At 47.5% G+C, this 17,856-nt stretch overlaps 1 protein-coding gene across 1 annotated transcript in view; it reads left to right on the forward strand.

The window, feature by feature from the left end:
- The window catches only part of grin2bb (glutamate receptor, ionotropic, N-methyl D-aspartate 2B, genome duplicate b), a 60,063-nt gene that overhangs the window by 36,798 nt on the left and 5,409 nt on the right, over nt 1-17,856 (forward strand). The window contains exons 6-13 of the mRNA XM_076170290.1: nt 3,984-4,098; nt 4,189-4,391; nt 6,351-6,522; nt 9,121-9,274; nt 10,444-10,569; nt 12,658-12,887; nt 13,525-13,685; nt 14,411-14,598. Coding sequence (XP_076026405.1) covers nt 3,984-4,098; nt 4,189-4,391; nt 6,351-6,522; nt 9,121-9,274; nt 10,444-10,569; nt 12,658-12,887; nt 13,525-13,685; nt 14,411-14,598 — 1,349 coding nt within the window. The remainder of the gene's footprint in view (nt 1-3,983; nt 4,099-4,188; nt 4,392-6,350; nt 6,523-9,120; nt 9,275-10,443; nt 10,570-12,657; nt 12,888-13,524; nt 13,686-14,410; nt 14,599-17,856) is intronic.

Below are 17,856 nucleotides of genomic sequence, written 5' to 3' on the forward strand. Positions count from 1 at the left end.
CATTGTAATTTAGCTTAAGTTCAGGTTTCAACATCTCCATAAAATCCCCCAAACACCACACGTCCCCTCTGGGCTTCCATAGTCGCGGATAAAGCTGCACTTAAAACAAACATTACAACAAGTTTCAGCCAAATCTGCCTTTTTACTGAACAGCTGCTGGTATCAGGTCATTGTTTCAGCTCTGTAGCTTCTTTGGCGTTGATGTCGTGTCATGTTAATGTAACACACAAAGAAAGACATGACGGAGTGAAAGGAGACAACGTATAGAGAAATGAGGAAGGAGTCGGCACACTTGTGTTGTGTTTAATGAAGCCAGAGAGCTGAAGGTCAGCGTCTTCATGCTCAATGAGGGAGGACGCTGTGATTCCTGCTCCCCGCTCGCCACAGGTAGCTTGTCTGAAGCCTCTTCACAGCAGGAGTCCGGGTGTGTTCACATCACATGGAGCTGCTGTGCACTCACACATTAAAGTGCTGCGAGCTCAAAGGGAATCAGAGACTCACACACACACGGGAAGTTTGCGTTCACATTGGGGCCTTAAATGGAGCAGAATGCGGTCCGCTTACGGGACTCTGTTTGGACCACGTTTTGCTTTCTGGAGCGATTGTTTATTTCATCGCTAACATCGTGATCACACTCACACACACACGCACACACAGAGTCAATCACACATGCGGGCAGCGTAGAGTTTCTTTCCGCCACGCCAAGTGTAAATTGTGTTAAGTTGGAATTGGAATTTGAATTGGAATTGGCGTTGAATTCGAAATGCAAATCAGTTTAATTTACATTTAGAAACATTTATAAAACATTATCATCATTCAAATTCAGAGTCAAACTACATGATTCAAATTCCTATACTTACTAATGCGACTCTTCCATCGTCCTTCGACCTCACAGGACATCAATGTCTGGAACGTTCCATCACCGACTCTTCCCAGACTTCCACACTCGTCCCAGATCTGAGTCAGTCTGTCAAACCAGATATATGCATGAATGTGTGTGTGTGTCTGTGTGTGCATGTCTATATGAAGGCACAGCAGACTTAGTTTGACAGACAGAGCCGGGCCGTATTTCTTCATATTTCCTGCCAGTATAGCGACAGAGGATTTGTGACCCTGCTCAGCTCCACTTGGAGATGAAGAGAAATAATGTAAGATAAGTGCTATCATATGGCTGCGAAAGCTGTTTGAAGAGATTTAAGGAAAAGGGTGTAGAGCGGGAGGCGTGTGTGTGTGTGTGTGTCTGCGGCGTGGATGATTCAGTGTCTCTCTGCTGTGATCATTTGGGAACAGTTGGCGGCTGCATATGGCCGCGATGGAGCCGCCATGCGAGCTCATCCCAGTTGTTATGGAGGTTTTTTTTTTCCTCCTCTTCCTCCTCCAGCAGAGTCAGGGGGGAATTCTGACACGGAGGGAGGATCAAACGGCACATAAAAGCTCCATCAATAGTGCAGAGCTACAAAATGATAAACGGAGCGGCCGCTTTCTGCTGGAAATCCACGGCCGAGCGGCAATCTGTGTAAAGCAGAGCGGCCGGATGAAGCCTATTGATGTGAGCTTCGATGGCGTTTAGGTGAGGCGGCGAGATTGATCCGTGAACGAGACACCGCACGAGGAGAAACTGGAAAAAGATTGTCACACACACACACACACACACACACACACACACACACACACACACACGCACACACTCTCTCTCTCTTCGCTCTCTACCGCCACCTTCTCCCATCGCTCTCAAACCAACCCCTCTCTCTGAGATTACAGTTCCCATGGCAACGTAGCTGATTGCATGAAAATTGCTGTGGTTGTGGGTGCCATGGCAACACATTACATTACATTATATTGGTGTTAACACCCCCGCCCACCCACCCTCCCACCCCATCAGTCCCTCCAGTGCGGCTTTGCATACTCTTACACACTCCGTCCAGTCATGACACACACACCCTCACACAAGTACAGAATATGCAACCATGTCATGTGGATTGTATCTGCAACAAGTTGCCCCCCCCCCCCCCCCCCCCCCCCATTCCCACTGAGATTACGCTCAGTGAGCTAATCCCATGTTACACGCGCATTACAGCACTTCTACCGGCCAACGCGCGTTTCACGGCGGCTCGATTTGCATTACAGACTCGTGTGTCGTCGACTTCCTCGGGCCGGCGTGCGAGCAGGGATATAAATACAGCGCGAGGCGTTGCAGGCGGCACTCAATGTTCCAGTAGGAGGAACTTGTGATAAAATCTTGGGTAAATTTCAGGTCTGTTGCTCATCTGTTGTCTGTGAATAGATGCATTGTCTTCTTCTCCTCCACACTGTTTAACTTGGTGGTTAAACGTGCACGGGTGCCTCCTTGAAGAGCCTGCTCACACACACACACACACACACACACACACACACACACACACACACACACACACACATACACACACACACACACAAACACACACTTAGAGGCGCGTGCACGTCCACTCACTCCTTGCATTCAGACAAGATATTTATTTCTCTGGCGGATTGTTTCAGAGGCAGAGCGTCTCCATGGTGATAGCAGCCCACAGAGGAGGAGGGGACGACTGGTGGAAGAAGGAGGCGGCGGAGAAACAGAGATGATTTCAGCTGATCTGCCGCTTCTGTACACTTGTTGACATGCACACACACACACACACACACACACACACACACACAGATATATATGCTTATATGTATTCACGCAGGCACCGGGTTCGCTCGCTCTCTTCACCCTCCCTGCTGTTCTCACTTACTCTCTCGCCGTTCCTTCCTTCCTCCGTGCCTCCTTTTATCTTCCTCAGTCTATCAGCTGTCATACGTTTCGTTGAGAACTGGGTCATCCCTCGCCGCGTTTCTACGGCCGAGCCCTGGCAGCCCGTCTAGAATGCGGATTCAGTCAGGGCCGAGGTTCTGTAGTCTGCTTTTAATTAACCTGCGGTGCGTTCATGAACTCAAAGGTTCTAGGTTTCTCGCTGCGTCACATTTCTTACATGACAACAAACCCCGAGGCTGTCAGACATCATTCACACACATTCCACTAAAGAACAGCGAGTATTACACTCTGCTGGAGTATTTAAAATGAAAGTGTGTCAGCAGTGAGTCATTACAAACATCAGCACGCTTTGTCATTCAAATGTTTTGGTTTGGTATTTCAGTCTTTGAGTCATTTGGGAACATTTATAAATGCTGAGTTTTATGCTTGACGCCCTGTGAAGGAAAACACCAACAAGTGTACTTGGAGTCCTTTACTCCACTATAATCCCATCAGAACTCATATCAAAGTGCACCAAGTGGCTTCTTCTCAGCACAGGGCTGCTAGAGGACAATTTATAATGGGCAGAAACACACTGACCCATTCTTCATTGCTGCAAAACAGCGGTGCACACTGAGTGAAAACGAACTGTATCAGGGATCATCTCTCAAAATAGTGGGAAACTTGACTTGGCGTGTGTGTGTGTGTGTGTTTGTGTGTGTGTGTGTTTGTGTGTGTGTCTGTGTGTGTACCTGAGTGTGTGTCGCAAAACTCATTTAGAACCTTTCTGAGCATTTTAATAAGTGAACTGCATGAGTGAACTGTGACGACATCATCGGCATCCATAGCACCTTGTTTCCATGGATACAAATCATCAACCTAACATTTAACAAACTGGGTTGAACTTATGAAACGTGGATTCTTTGGTGTTGCTGAGTTTCCCCCTTTAGTGGGATTGGAATGAGGCTCACTCTGGTGTTTGGGTCAACATGAGTCCAGCACAGCTTCATGTTTCGTATTTTGAGAGTCAGTCCACGTCAGAGCTCAGCCCCAGTGGCCAAACCTTCAAGCCCTGCATCTCTAAACGGGTCTGGGGCAGACAGAACCATATCATGCTAAGGTCACGACCTCGCCATGCTACAATGACTTTTAAATCGATTTCCACACAAAGATTTCACATTTAGCTTCCAGACCTCAACTCAAATGTGTTTCTCTCTCTCTCTCTCAGGTACGTCATGAATGTGACATTTGAAGGTCGTAACCTTTCATTCAGTGAAGACGGTTACCAGATGCACCCCAAGCTGGTGATTATTCTCCTGGACAAGGACCGGCGCTGGGACCGGGTGAGTCTCCCAGCCTCTCTAACGCTCGCTGTCGCTGGTGTTTGTACCTTTCTGAGCGTCTCCCTCCCCCCCTGTTCTCACCCCGCACAGGTCGGCAAGTGGGAGCGAGGCTCTTTGACGATGAGGTTCCACGTGTGGCCTCGATTCGAGCACTCGGGGGCGGAGGATCGCGAGGACCACCTGTCCATCGTGACGCTGGAAGAGGCGCCGTTTGTCATCGTAGAAGACGTGGACCCGCTGAGCGGAACCTGCATGAGGAACACTGTGCCGTGCCGCAAACAGCTCAAGCTCAGGTGAGCATGCAGAGAGAGGAAGGGGACGCCGGAGGGCCTCCTCTTCATCAATTATGGATGAAAGCAGTGCGAGCGGAGGATAAAGGCTGTCAAGTCTAAATGTTCAAAACACAACATTTCCCTTAATGAAACAGTGGATGAAACATTGATCCATACTGACATATCTCCACTTTCCATCCTTTTACTCCCATAAGCACTTTGTGTCAAACTCCAGAGTCGACTTCCTGGTGCTTTATGTCTCTGAGCTCGTCCGTCTCTGTTCTGTCCCCTCGAGTCGTCCAATCAGCGCCTCCTGCGGTGCCTGGGGGTCCCGCCCCAAAACTAACAGAGGATGCTTGCTGTTTTATGGAGCAGTTTTGCTGATTGATGTGTGCTCGTCCGCCCACGCTCACACTCTGAAAGTGTGTGTTTAAAAACTCCCTCACTCCCGCCCGAGCCTTTGATGTCCTGTCACGTCTCTCTCTCTCTTAATCTTTATGTTCTTATCTTTCTTCTTTGTTAATATATTTATAGATGCATTTTTTTGCTTTTTGAGAAACTTTTCGATACTTCAGCCAGTACCTTCATCACTTTGGCACAATCCCTGTTGTTTCTAAAATGTGTGATATAAATAAACATGACTCGACTTTGACATTACACGTTACACAATCACACTTTGAATCCTCTCTCTCTCCCTCTCTCCCTCTCTCCCTCTCTCCCTCTCTTTCTCTCTCTCTCTCTCTCTCTGTCTCCCTCTCTTTCTCTCTCTCTCTCTCTGTCTCTCTCTCTCTCTCTCTCGTCTCCCTCTCTCTCTCTCTCTCTTTCTCTCTCTCTCTCTCTCTCTCTCTCTCTCTCTGTCTCCCTCTCTCTCTCTCTCTCTCTCTCTCTGTCTCTCTGTCTCTCTGTCTCTCTCCCTCCCTCTCTCTTTCTCTCCCTCTCTCTTTCTCTCCCTCTCTCTTTCTCTGTCTCCCTCTCTCTCTCCCTCTCTCTTTTCTCGCTCTCTCTTTCTCTCCCTCTCTCTCCCCCTCTCTTTGTCTGTCTCTCTCTCCCTCTCTCTCCCTCTCTCTCCCTCTCTTTGTCTGTCTCTCTCTCCCTCTCTCTCCCTCTCTCTCCCTCTCTTTGTCTGTCTCCCACTCTCTCTGCTGTCACATTTCCTCTCCTCCCTGACATTTCATCTCAGCTCCGTCCTCTCTCTCTCCTCTCTCTTCTCCACAAACTAAATCATTGTCTCGCCTTCTGTCTGCCCCCCCCCCCCCCCTCCACCCCCCACCCCTCCGCCCCTCCGCCTGCCATTCCACCCCGACCCTCTTCTCACTCTCCACTCCTCTCCTCTCCTCTCCGCCTTGTAATGATTTTTCTTCATTGTCCCTCTTTTTCTCTCTCCCTCGGCCACCTTAAATCTCCTGAGGGTGTCCTACATCCCCCGGCTCACTGCTTCCTTTATGGACTGATCTTCTCCCCTTATCGTCCCCGTCTGTCTATCGGTCTGTCTGCCTCCTCCTATTACAGATATACTCACTGTAGATGTCCCCCTTTCTCTCTCTCTCTCTCCCTCTCTCTCTCTCTCTCTCTCTCTCTCTCTCTCTCTCTCTCCCCCCCCCTCTCTCCTCCATTTCCAGTGTTCTATTTCAGGCCGAGGCAGCGATGAACCACAGCGTGCCAAGAATAAGCCGCTTCTCAATCCAACCAAAGACTATAACATGAGCAAGATGAATGAAACTCTGTACAAGAATCTATTTTATGTGCAACAGAGAAGCGTAAACAACATAACACTTTACTCTTTCATCCGTTTAGATGTATGATTCTTGTCCACTTAAAGGATTTCTTCTCCATATTCCCCCTTTTACCCCCCAGGTGATCGGTGTCACCTTTACCTTTAACGTGTGCCGAGCAGTAAAGCGGCACGGTCCACTTCTGTCTCTGATGACACGTTTAACTCGATTTAGAGTGATGTCTCTCTCTCCCCCTCTCCTCTACCAGCAACCAGACGGGTGATTCGGGGATTTACATCAAGCGCTGCTGCAAAGGGTTCTGCATCGACATCCTGAAGAAGATCGCCAAGGCGGTCAAGTTCTCTTACGACCTTTACCTGGTCACCAACGGCAAGCACGGCAAGAAGGTGAACGGCACGTGGAACGGCATGGTTGGAGAGGTAAAGGCACACGCTGATTTGTGAACACTGGATCTGCCTGCACAACCACAGAGAGAGAGAGAGAGAGAGAGAGAGAGAGAGAGAGAGAGAGGGAGAGAGGAAGAGAGAGGGAGAGATGGAGAGGGAGAGAGAGAGGAAGAGAGAGAGAGAGGAAGAGAGAGGGAGAGACGGAGAGGGAGAGAGAGAGAGGGGGGAGAGAGAGAGAGGGAGAGGGAGAGAGAGAGACAGAGACAGAGAGGGAGAGAGAGAGAGAGAGAGAGAGAGAGGGAGAGACGGAGAGGGAGAGAGAGAGAGGGAGAGAGAGAGAGAGAGAGAGAGAGAAAGAGAGAGAGGGAGAGACGGAGAGGGAGAGAGAGAGAGGGGAGAGAGAGAGAGAGAGAGAGAGAGAAAGAGAGAGAGAGAGAGAGAGAGAGAGAGAGAGAGAAGGAGAAGGAGAGGCTTATGTCCCCATGATCACCAGGGAAACGCAGGAATCACATTTTCACTCATTCTATAAACTTAGACATTGCACCACTTTATTAAACCTGCACAGTGTGTTTGATACCCTGGCTGGTGTGTGTTTAGTGTATCTACGTATGTGAGGATGTGAGTGTGAGTCCCAGCTTGTGTTTCCTGGTGCTCAGTGTGGCCGAAGGAAAGACATTTAGAAGTCACTCAGCAGCTTTTGTTGCTGTTCAAGGAGAACAAACAACGATGCTGAAATGTAATTCAAGTGATAATTCAGTATGAATTCATAATAATAATGTTATAATGATAATGATCATCCAAGCACAAACACTCATTAAACCAGGGCGGAGTTGTTTGGTGAACATGGGGGAATTTCGTAGATGTTGATGATAAGCCCGGCTTTCCAAGAGCTAAGCGTATTATGTGAAGAAGATCCAATCTCGCTCTCTCGCTCTCTCGCTCTCTCGCTCTCTCTTTCTATCTCGCTCTCTCGCTCTCTCTCTCTCTCTCTCTCCCTCCCTCCCCACAACCTGGCCCGAGGGGGAGCTCTGATCAGCTCCACAAGAGGACAATGAAGCCCCTAATCAGAGGTGGAGGAAGCGAGAGAAAGAGATGGAGAGAGAGAGAGAGAGAGAGAGAGAAAGAAAGAGGGAGCAAACAGCCTGGGGGAAAGATCCACTTCTCCCCTACACGCACTACAAATTCGACATCCTGCACAACACAACCTTTACAAATCGATCGGATGTCCACCTGAATTGATTACAGCAGCAAAACGAGCAACTTTAACATGATTTTGCAAAGAAATTGGATGAAATGTGAAATGTTGTCCATGAACACAGAGTCGCAACATTCCTCACATTTCCATCACCATGAAATGCAAAGCTACTGTATGTAAATGTACTCTGCATGGATGCGTTGGATTATTTCCCTGATTGGCTAAGGACGCAGCTAATGATTGAATAGGAGAATCAGAGAAGGGGGGGGGCAGAGAGAGAGGGGGGGAGAGACAGAGAGAGAGGGTAAGACAGAGGGAAAGAGAGGGGGGAGAGAGAGGGGGGAGAGGGAGGGAAGGAGAGAGAAAGAGAGAGGGAAAGAGAGACAGAGTGAGCAGGGGAGAGGGAGGGAAGGAGAGAGAAAGAGAGAGGGGGGAGTGGGAGAGAGAGAGAGGGAGAGAGAGAGAGAGAGAGAGAGAGAGAGAGAGAGGAGGGAGAGGGAGGGAAATAGAGAGAGAGTGTGAAAGAGAGAGAGAGAATAAGAGAGAGAGAGAGGGGGGGAGAGGGAGGGGGAGTGAGCAAGAGGGAGGGAGAGAGAGAGAGAGGGAAAAACACGGAGAGAGAGGAGGGAGAGGGAGGGACATAGAGAGAGAGTGTGAAAGAGAGAGAGAGAAGGAAAGAAACAACAGGGAGATAATCTGTTTGTCTTCTTCCTCTTCACTCTGTCGTTCGTGTCCTTATTAACTGAGCTCTGTGCTCCGTTTTCACACTTGGCCCGAGGCTTTGGAAACTAAATATACCTGTACACACTCACTCCCCCTGAGTGTGTACAGGTATATTTAGTTCTAGTTTGAGGGGCAGGGGGAGTGCAGTCACCCAGTGTGCCTCCTCGTCTGGAACAAGTCATCATCTGATTTAGGGGACTCTTATTGATCATCAAATTCAACCAGTGGATGAATCGTTAGATGTAGGACTAAAATTATTTTTGATTTTGTGACTAACAGTTCAAATGTTATTGGCCAAAACATGAAAGTGTGTATTACAGCGCCCCCATCGGGCCGATCGGTACTGAAATTGAATGGATTCTTCCCTGGATCATGAACCTGCACAGCAAGTTTCATTGAATTCCGTTTGAGATCCTGGCAGACAAACACCCTGGAAAATATGAGCCATCGATCAAGAAAATGAAACTTGACTCTCTCTCTCTGCCTCCTCTCTCTCTGTCTTCCACTCTCTCTCTCTCACCCTCCCTCCTCTGTCTTCTTCTTTCCTTCTCTCGCCCTCTCTCTCTCTCCCTCTCTCATTCTCCTCTCTCTTTCTCTCTCTGACTCCCCCTCCTCTCTCTTCCTCTCTCCCCCTCTCTCTCTCCTCTCTCTCTCTCTCTCTTTCTCTCCCTCTCTCCCTCTCTCTCTCCCTGGCTCTGTTTCTGTGACCCCAGGTGGTGTTGAAGAACGCTCACATGGCCGTGGGTTCACTCACCATCAATGAGGAGAGGTCAGAGGTCATAGACTTCTCAGTGCCGTTCATTGAGACGGGGATCAGCGTCATGGTCTCCCGTAGCAACGGAACAGTCTCCCCCTCGGCCTTCCTTGGTGAGCAGAAACACACAGAGCACACAAGCACAAATGGAGTCTTACAGAAAACGGCATTGTGCTAATAAAAGAGAAAAAGTATTTAAATGTGTGTGTGATTGTAAATGAGCAGCCGAGAATATCCAGACACCAGTGCAGTCACACTCATCACACACACACACACACACACACACACACACACACACACACACACACACACACACACACACACACATACAGACACACACACACACACACACACACACACACACACACACACACACACACACACACACACCTGTGTTTGGCTGGCAGGAGCCTTTTTTATCTCAGGACATCTCTGACATGGGTTACATCAACAGTTTCTGTTCTAAATCGGTGCACAAGCTGCGTTAGGCTGGCAGGTAACCATGGCAACCACACTTACACATCTTTCCAGTTTCTCTCACCGGGGGAAGACAAACCTAAAAATGGCTGGATGTTCCCTGCTCTTAGCCGCCGTCTCTTCTGTTATAGATCAACATGTTCTTTATTTCACTCTTTGTTGGTTCTGTATTGAGTTGAGTCCCATTAAAGTAAAATCTCTTTTGGATTATTGAGAAGGTTCAATAAAAACACAAACACGGTGATCTGATTTTATAGGAGGAGCATTAATCAAATCTGTTTCCCTGCTGCCCGACCAGATGTTTCGTGTCAATATGAAACACAGAGAATGAGCTGCGACATAAAGCCTCAATCAATAACAGCACAAAGTGTTCATAAATCAGAAATGTTTGCCGAAGATTTGTTGAAATGTTGCACGGAAAAACAAACTAAAGTTCATATCATTCATTAATTGAGTGAATGGTGGTTAATCTTACATTTGTGATGCCTGATGTTTGTCTTATATGTGGAAATTGCAAATGGAGAGGCAAAATAGACACACACACACACACACACACACACACACCTCCCTCTAAAGGTCTGTCACAAACAGGTGCTTGTTAGTCTTCAGCTTAAATAAACACCAGCCACCTCAGCACAACAACATCAGAACACAAATAATTATTTTGATGCCAGAGGTGATTTTGTCATTTTGTTTAATTTAGTTGAATAAGCTTCCTGTTTTCTGTCTTCTCTCCTGCTCCTTCCTCTTCCTCTCCCTATGCTGCCCCGCCCTCCCCTCCCCCTTGCCCCCTTCCCCCTCTCAGAGCCCTTCAGTGCTGATGTCTGGGTGATGATGTTTGTGATGTTGCTGATCGTCTCGGCCGTGGCGGTGTTTGCGTTTGAGTACATCAGCCCGGTGGGTTACAATCGCTGTCTGGCAGATGGCCGAGGTGAGTGCACACACACAAAATACACACACACACACACACACACACACACACACACACACACACACACACACACACACACACACACACACTGGCCTCGATCAAGCCATGCTACTTAAAAAGTGACATTGAAGCAGGCTACATCTTTGGGGAACGTTAACATGTTGGAGTGAGGAATAGCTGGGTGCAGTTTGTTACCTTAAACGCACCGTTGAAACGAAGTCCTTCATACTAAATTACTTTGACATAACATAGAAAAATGAGTCCGACTTGAGTGGAGACCTCCTCCTCCTCGGCACTTATCTACATCTACAATCAGTTAAGCTCCTTCACTGATGGGAAGGATCCTTGACAAGAGTCAGATAGTCCGATGTGAAGACTTCCTGGAGTCATTGTGTGAACAAAGACTCAAGTGTCCTTCGAACGCTGCTGCACGAGCTTGAAGCAGATCCAGACGTGTCGTGCCCGTGTGCTGTTTTTACTTAATAGGTTCTTCTGTGATACAAGGTGAGAAGTCACTTCTTCCCTTGTACTTTTTAATCTTCATATCCGAGCACCAAAGGCCTGCAGCTCAACAGGGAAGCAGCTGCATTCCATTTCTCACATAGATTCCATTTCCAGGCCTGTTTCTGATAGCACAGACAACAACAACTACAGCCTGAAACAACGCCAGAGGATTTTTATCTTTTTCTTTTAACTACTGCCAACTGTCTGATACTGTTTTTGTTTTGGCCATTCGTTTGAAAAACTTGGTAGATTGATTAACAGACAAATAGCAGCAATTCAACGAACAACAATTCAGCTGTTACATTATTCCCATTACACATTAATGTGACATAGTTTTAATAATAACATAATTGACATATTTCTTGACTTGCTGAAACTGAAACTAAAAACTAAAACAGACCCTCAACAGATCCTTACTTTCACAGTTCTGTGCTTTCACGCTTTGTGCAAATCCAACGTTAAATGCTATCTTGTTTCTAATCCTCCCCCTTCCTGTCCTCTCCAGTCGCTCAGTGCTACAGCTCCACTCGATGGACAGCCTGGGTTACTGTCTTCATAACAAGGAACCTGGAAGTCCCCTTAATCATCCTTCTTTTGGGGAGTTTTATAGCCATTACATTACATTACATTACGATCATTTGGCAGACGCTTTTATCCAAAGCGACTTACATTATATATTACCACCCTTCGCAGAGGGGGGAGCAATTGAGGGTTCGGTGCCTTGCTCAAGGGCACCTCGGCAGGGGCTCGAACCGGCGACCCTTCGGTTCTCAAGCGGAAGCTCTACCCACTGAGCCTCCACTGCCATCTTCCTTATCTTAGACCCATCTGTAAATATTTTATGAAAACAACTCTGGGTCTTCTCAGGCTTGCGTCCCTCTCGAATCAAATATGATTCCAGCATTCAGATTTGCTATCAGAATCAATGCCTCAGATCAGTTTGCTCCAGGTTTGATACGCTCGGCTCTATCTGACTCACAGAAACGTGTGCTACTCCTGCAGCCACTCAAGATCAAATCAGAGGTGATACATTGCTCACAGTGTTTTTATCAGTTCCAGAGGGGAGCAGAGTGAATTAATGCTGTTTGGCCTGCAGTTATATCTGCTACAGCAGTGTTTTCTGAATTTTTATGCAACAACAATGCCAGAAATTCCCATTCTGAGCGTCGGGTGTGTGTGTGATTTATCGACTCGCGGGGTTACATAAAGCTGTTGCCCTATACTGTAGCTCCAGCTGTACCATAATTGCAGCCTGCTGTGTGCCCATCCACCCTCTCTTCCTCCTGCCTCTGATGCCACGGTGCTGCAGTCTGCAGTGTTTCCATCCTGCCACCTTGTCAAATCGCTATAGAAGAAGGTGGAACAGAGTTTGTCTATAACAGTGGGTTGTCACGGCAGCGGCTGGGTGACTGGATGTGGACGGTGCAGCGCACACTGAGATCACTGACAAACTAAAGGACGGGAGAATAGCTTCTCTTTGCCGCTGTCATCCATCAAGTGCCTCCCAAAGCAGGTGGTTATAGGGAAATGTGAAGAAAGCGATGTAAATTTCTGTGAACGGTGATACTGATCCGTCTCTCCCAGAGCCCGGCGGGCCCTCGTTCACCATCGGTAAGGCCGTCTGGCTGCTGTGGGGCCTGGTGTTCAACAACTCCGTCCCCGTGCAGAATCCCAAAGGCACCACCAGTAAGATCATGGTGTCGGTGTGGGCCTTCTTCGCTGTCATCTTCCTGGCCTCCTACACTGCCAACCTGGCTGCCTTCATGATCCAGGAGGAGTATGTGGACCAAGTGTCAGGCCTGTCAGACAAAAAGGTGGGAATTCCCTGCAGTGAGCTGATTGTGGGGTTGAGCCGCAGGTGTGTGTCTGTGTGTATGCGTGAGGATCAATCATTATGTTTTGTAAATCTGAAGCTCTTAGTGCTTAAACAGGCACTTGAGAAACGAGGTGACAACCAGATATGTGTAGTCATTGGATTTCTTAAAATGTGTAATTGGTGTGTTTCACTCGTCCAACTCTTAATGAAGTGAACACAGCTGGATTCAGGCATGAAGACAAACCCAGCAGACGAGCCACCATGTCTAAATTCATTTCTTACACACTTTAAATTTGTGTTCAAACATCCCCGTCCTGATTCAGAAACATGGCTGGTGACTGCATATTAATGTGTCTGTTTGATCTGTGACTGGGGGGGGGGGGGGGCGGGTGTGTTTCTGAGTGTGTTCCGTCTTTGCCCGTCTGTTGAATGGAATCTTAAGCAAGTAGTTATTTTGGTCCTCAGACAGCATTGGGCCTGTGCTCCTGTTCAGCAGTGCATTAAAAGCTGTTAGCCGTGGCTCGGTAGGTTTTCCATGCTAACGAACGCTCCTCTGTCATTTTCTCTGTGTGGTCTCTGATTCCTGATAACCTTGCGCCCCCCCGCCCACGTCCCCGCCCCGCTGCCACCAACAGTTCCAGAAGCCAAACGAATTCTCGCCGCCCTTCCGGTTCGGCACGGTGCCCAACGGGAGCACCGAGCGCAACATCCGCAACAACTACCGGGACATGCACACCTACATGACCAGCTTCCACCAGAAGAACGTAGACGAGGCCCTGTACAGTCTGAAGAGCGGGTGAGGAGGAGATGCAGAGGGGGAGAGGGAAGGATGGAAGGAAGGGTGGAACTAAAAAGATCTCGGCAGGGAGAATAGAGAGGGTGTCAGAGCGCTGTGAGGCCCCGAGTGATGCAAGTCTGAGAAAAGATGAGGGGGAGAGGGAGGAAGAGAGGGAGACAGAAGCATTCTGGGGGATGTGGGCGGGCAGCTCCAGTATCTCCCCACCGCTGGCACCCAGAATAGAAAAGCAGCATGTGGTTACTGTGAAAAGAAGCTAATACTCACTCAGTGAAGCTGTGGAAGTTAACTAAAGTCTCTCTCTCTCTCTCTCTCTCTCTCTCTCTCTCTCTCTCTCTCTCTCTCTCTCTCTCTCTCTCTCACTCTCCCTCTCTCCCCCTCCCTCCCTCTCTCTCTCTCTCTCTCTCTCTCTCTCTCTCGCTCTCTCTCTCCCAATCTCCCACTCTCTCTCCCTCTTTTTCTCTCTGGTGTTTGTTGAGGCTGGAGGGAATAACAGGCAACAGTAAACACCTTTACTGAAGTAAAAGCATTAATATCAAAGTTGAAAAATAATCTTTTATCAGTAAAAAATGCCAGGTAAAAATTCTACCGCTGTAAACAGAATTTGTTTTAGTTAGATAGTTGCACAAAACGGCTTGACTACACTAGAATAGAGCAGAATAGATCTCAGTGTGGTGTCATGATGTGAGGTCACACCTTTCTCTCCCTTCCATCGCGCTCCGCAGCAAACTGGACGCCTTCATCTACGACGCGGCGGTGCTGAACTACATGGCCGGCAGAGACGAGGGCTGCAAGCTGGTCACCATCGGCAGCGGGAAAGTGTTCGCCTCCACCGGGTACGGCATCGCCATCCAGAAGGACTCGGGCTGGAAACGAGCCGTGGATCTGGCCATCCTTATGCTGTTCGGAGACGGTAAAGTCGCCAATGTAGAACGTGAAACCTTCTCAAAAGCATTAAGCCTTATTTTACAAAAGATACAATCTGTTTTGGTTCTCTGTTGCCCATTGATAATACAACAGTGGTCCTCTCTAAATGGCTTCTTGTATTGTACTATCCTGTCAGTGAATCTATAGCTCAGCATCATTAAATCACCAGGTCAGGGCAGTGATATTGTGACAGCCCTATTACAGGCGTACCTAATGGAATGACTCTGTGTGATAGATCGCTATAATAGACTGAAATTAATTCATTCCCCGTCCCGTAATTTACTTGTCTGGATTGACTCACGATTGCAGATTTCACTATTCCAGTGTTAAATCATGCTGGCACTGGCATAAGGTCGGGGACTCGGAGGCAGAATGGACACAGACGTCGGTGTCACCAATACGCGGCTGTCAGAAGCTGCGGCCGCGCTGCGGCTACTGTTTGTCACTGTGGATACTGGCAGCCGACGATGTTGTCAAGCTGCAAAGGGAAGCCTGTGGAGCCTGTGGAGCCCGCTAGGCCCGACTCGGGCCCTGAATCAGCAGAGGAGCGCCAGCAGCTGTGATTGCAGACGTGAGAGCGCTGTGGTGAAAAGGAGTTTGCAGAGATTGTAAATGAGGTCGTTTTTGACAATGTTAAAGCAGAGGGGAGAGCCGGTTTGATAGCTCAGGAGGGGCGGGCGGCGCCATTCAAAGGGTTCTTTTCAAGAGGGGGAAAGGCACTGCTGACCTCAAACGGAGGATATTTTGGGAAGGTGGAAGCGGCTGTGTGAAGTGCTGAAGCCTCTGGATGTTTCCGGGGCTGTTGTGGTCGACACGTTTCTTTGGATTCCATTAACAGGGCAGATAAAGGTGGAGGACTAATAAATTATTCAACAACCTCCAACATAGTTTATTCTTCTTGCGCACCTCTACAAAGAAAGCTTGTCAAATTCATCAGGATAGGAAACATAAGCTACAGTTTGCTTTGACTCTTTATTTTTGAGACCTACAGTAAGAGTAAATCTCAGTGCACCGTCTCGAAAAGTTTATCAATAATTTACAAGCTGCACCCCCGCCCACCCCCCACCCCCGGCACTGACGGTGTGGTAATTACTGCAGGATGACTTCAGTGGGCTCCAGGATGCAGTAATATCATTCAATCTGCTCATTAATATGGTGGAAACATGCCCGTGCGTCTCTGCCAGGACCGAGGCCGCATCAGGCATGTTCAAGGAGGAGTTTGCGTCAGCGGGTCTCGATCTCATCGCTGTGAGAAATCAGATGATGCTATTTCAGTCAAGTGAGACTAATTGGAAGAAGAGAGGTGAAGAGAGGAGTTACTTTATAAAACTGTTGCTATTCCCTAATAGTATACGTCAAAGATGGTGGCTGAGATCTTCACCATGCAATCTTGATCCTGGTGACGAAGACGTGGAGATGATTGATGACAGAAGAATCAAGCCAGGAAGGAAAAAAAACGCATTGCTCGTAAAATATTGCTTTTTCTTCAGGAAATCTGTAGTAACAAATCTGAAACATAACATAACATAACAGATTGTTCAGTATTTGTCGGTTTAACAGGCAGAAACCGAGGCTGAAAACAACACCCACACATTTGTATCATATCTTCACTCTCTATAAGGCTTCCTCTCTAATGTGTCCAAGTTTACCTTCTGTGTTTTGCGCGTTTGCCACCTTTCTTTGTTGCGTTACAGCTGTTTCAAGCTCTTGTTCAAGTTCTTTCAAGCTCTGTTCTCCATTTGAAATCTTTGTTCACCTTCAAGTGTCACCTGTGTTTATGTGCTTCAGTAGATCTTACAGTACAGAGCTGCTTAAAGAGAGGATGGAGCCAGTTGAGGTGTTTTGGAGTGTATCTCCCAGCTGGTGTGGGGGCGGTGTGGGAAGACAAATAGTGCAGGCACATGCATGGATAACACAGTGACAGGAAGCGTCTTCCTTACATTCACTCTGTGCACAGGAAGTCGTGTATTTAACCAACCTGCAATGTGTATCTGCAGATTTCCCTCAAACCAGTTCATGAGATCCACCCACCAAATTGTTTAAAGGTCAAAGGTTAAAAGCCTGAGAGTCTCTTCACTGAGAGGTTTTTTATTGTGACCTGAAATGGATCACTACACTGAAAACATTTTATTTTTTGTAGATTATAGATCTTTTATAATGAATTGATACATATATTACATTATTAGAACATAAATTGGATATTACTTTCTTTTTATCTTATTTTATTTTATTTTATTTTATTTTATTTTATTTTATTTTATTTTATTTTATTTTATTTTATTTAAGTTCCTCACATAACAAGCACAATATTTTTTTCTGATTTTTTTTCTGTTTTTTACAGCTGTTACCCAATGACTGATCTTCATCCTGTTATGTAGTTTTATATAGAGTTGATGTGCTGATCTTTGCCTTGTGTGAGCTACAGGATGTACCACTGGCTTCATCATGTACTGCTCAACACCACGAGACACAGGAGCTGCTCACGTTCATGTACTTGGCCTGTGCTATCGCTCTCCATCTGGGTGTGTGTGTGTGTGATGGATGAGAGGGTTCATCGCAGAAGGAACGCTCACCTTGAATCAGATCCGCAGGAAATTAACTTCAGCTAAATCTCACTTAGACCTTGACATGGACCGTTCTTAACCTCCTGAGTGATTTAAAGTGCCAGCGCAGTGTGTGTGCGTGTGTGTGCTCATAGGATATGTTGGTGTGACTTTAGGTGCCTCATTGTATGTGTTCCCAAAGGGTCGGACAACGTGTCTGCACGATTTTAACAAATGGGAGTGATGCTTTATTTCTTGTCCGTCGTCTTGCCAACTCTAAACATGGCCGACGCGGCAGACAATACCTCTGAATGTATCCGCCCCGACTGTTCTGCTGTCCCTGCGCGTCTGCTATTCCAGGACTGAGGACGGGTCTGTCCAAGCTCGGTCATATCTGTCACCTCCTGTTAGACCACAGATATGACCGTGTTATAAGTCATATGTGCAGATGACCCGGGGGGGCTGAGGTCAAGGAGTTCTGACAACCTAGTGACAGAAGGGAAAGTTGAGGGGATTATAGATGATGTCAAAGGATGGAGGAGGACGGCCTTGCCTTGCCTTGCCTAGAGAGAGGAAAGGAAGGGTCAAAGGTCATTTAGACTCATCTGAAGAGGTTTCAGCTTTGAAAGAACATTTTCAATTTGAGTCCCATTGTGGATTCTGCTTATTGATTGGATCCAATTACATCAGCAGTTCATTTA

The sequence above is a fragment of the Genypterus blacodes genome, unplaced genomic scaffold, assembly GCF_046128005.1.
Source record: "Genypterus blacodes isolate CSIRO-AG114 ecotype Tasmania unplaced genomic scaffold, CSIRO-AGI_Gbla_v1 ptg000216l_1, whole genome shotgun sequence".
NCBI classification, from domain to species: Eukaryota; Metazoa; Chordata; class Actinopteri; order Ophidiiformes; family Ophidiidae; genus Genypterus; species Genypterus blacodes.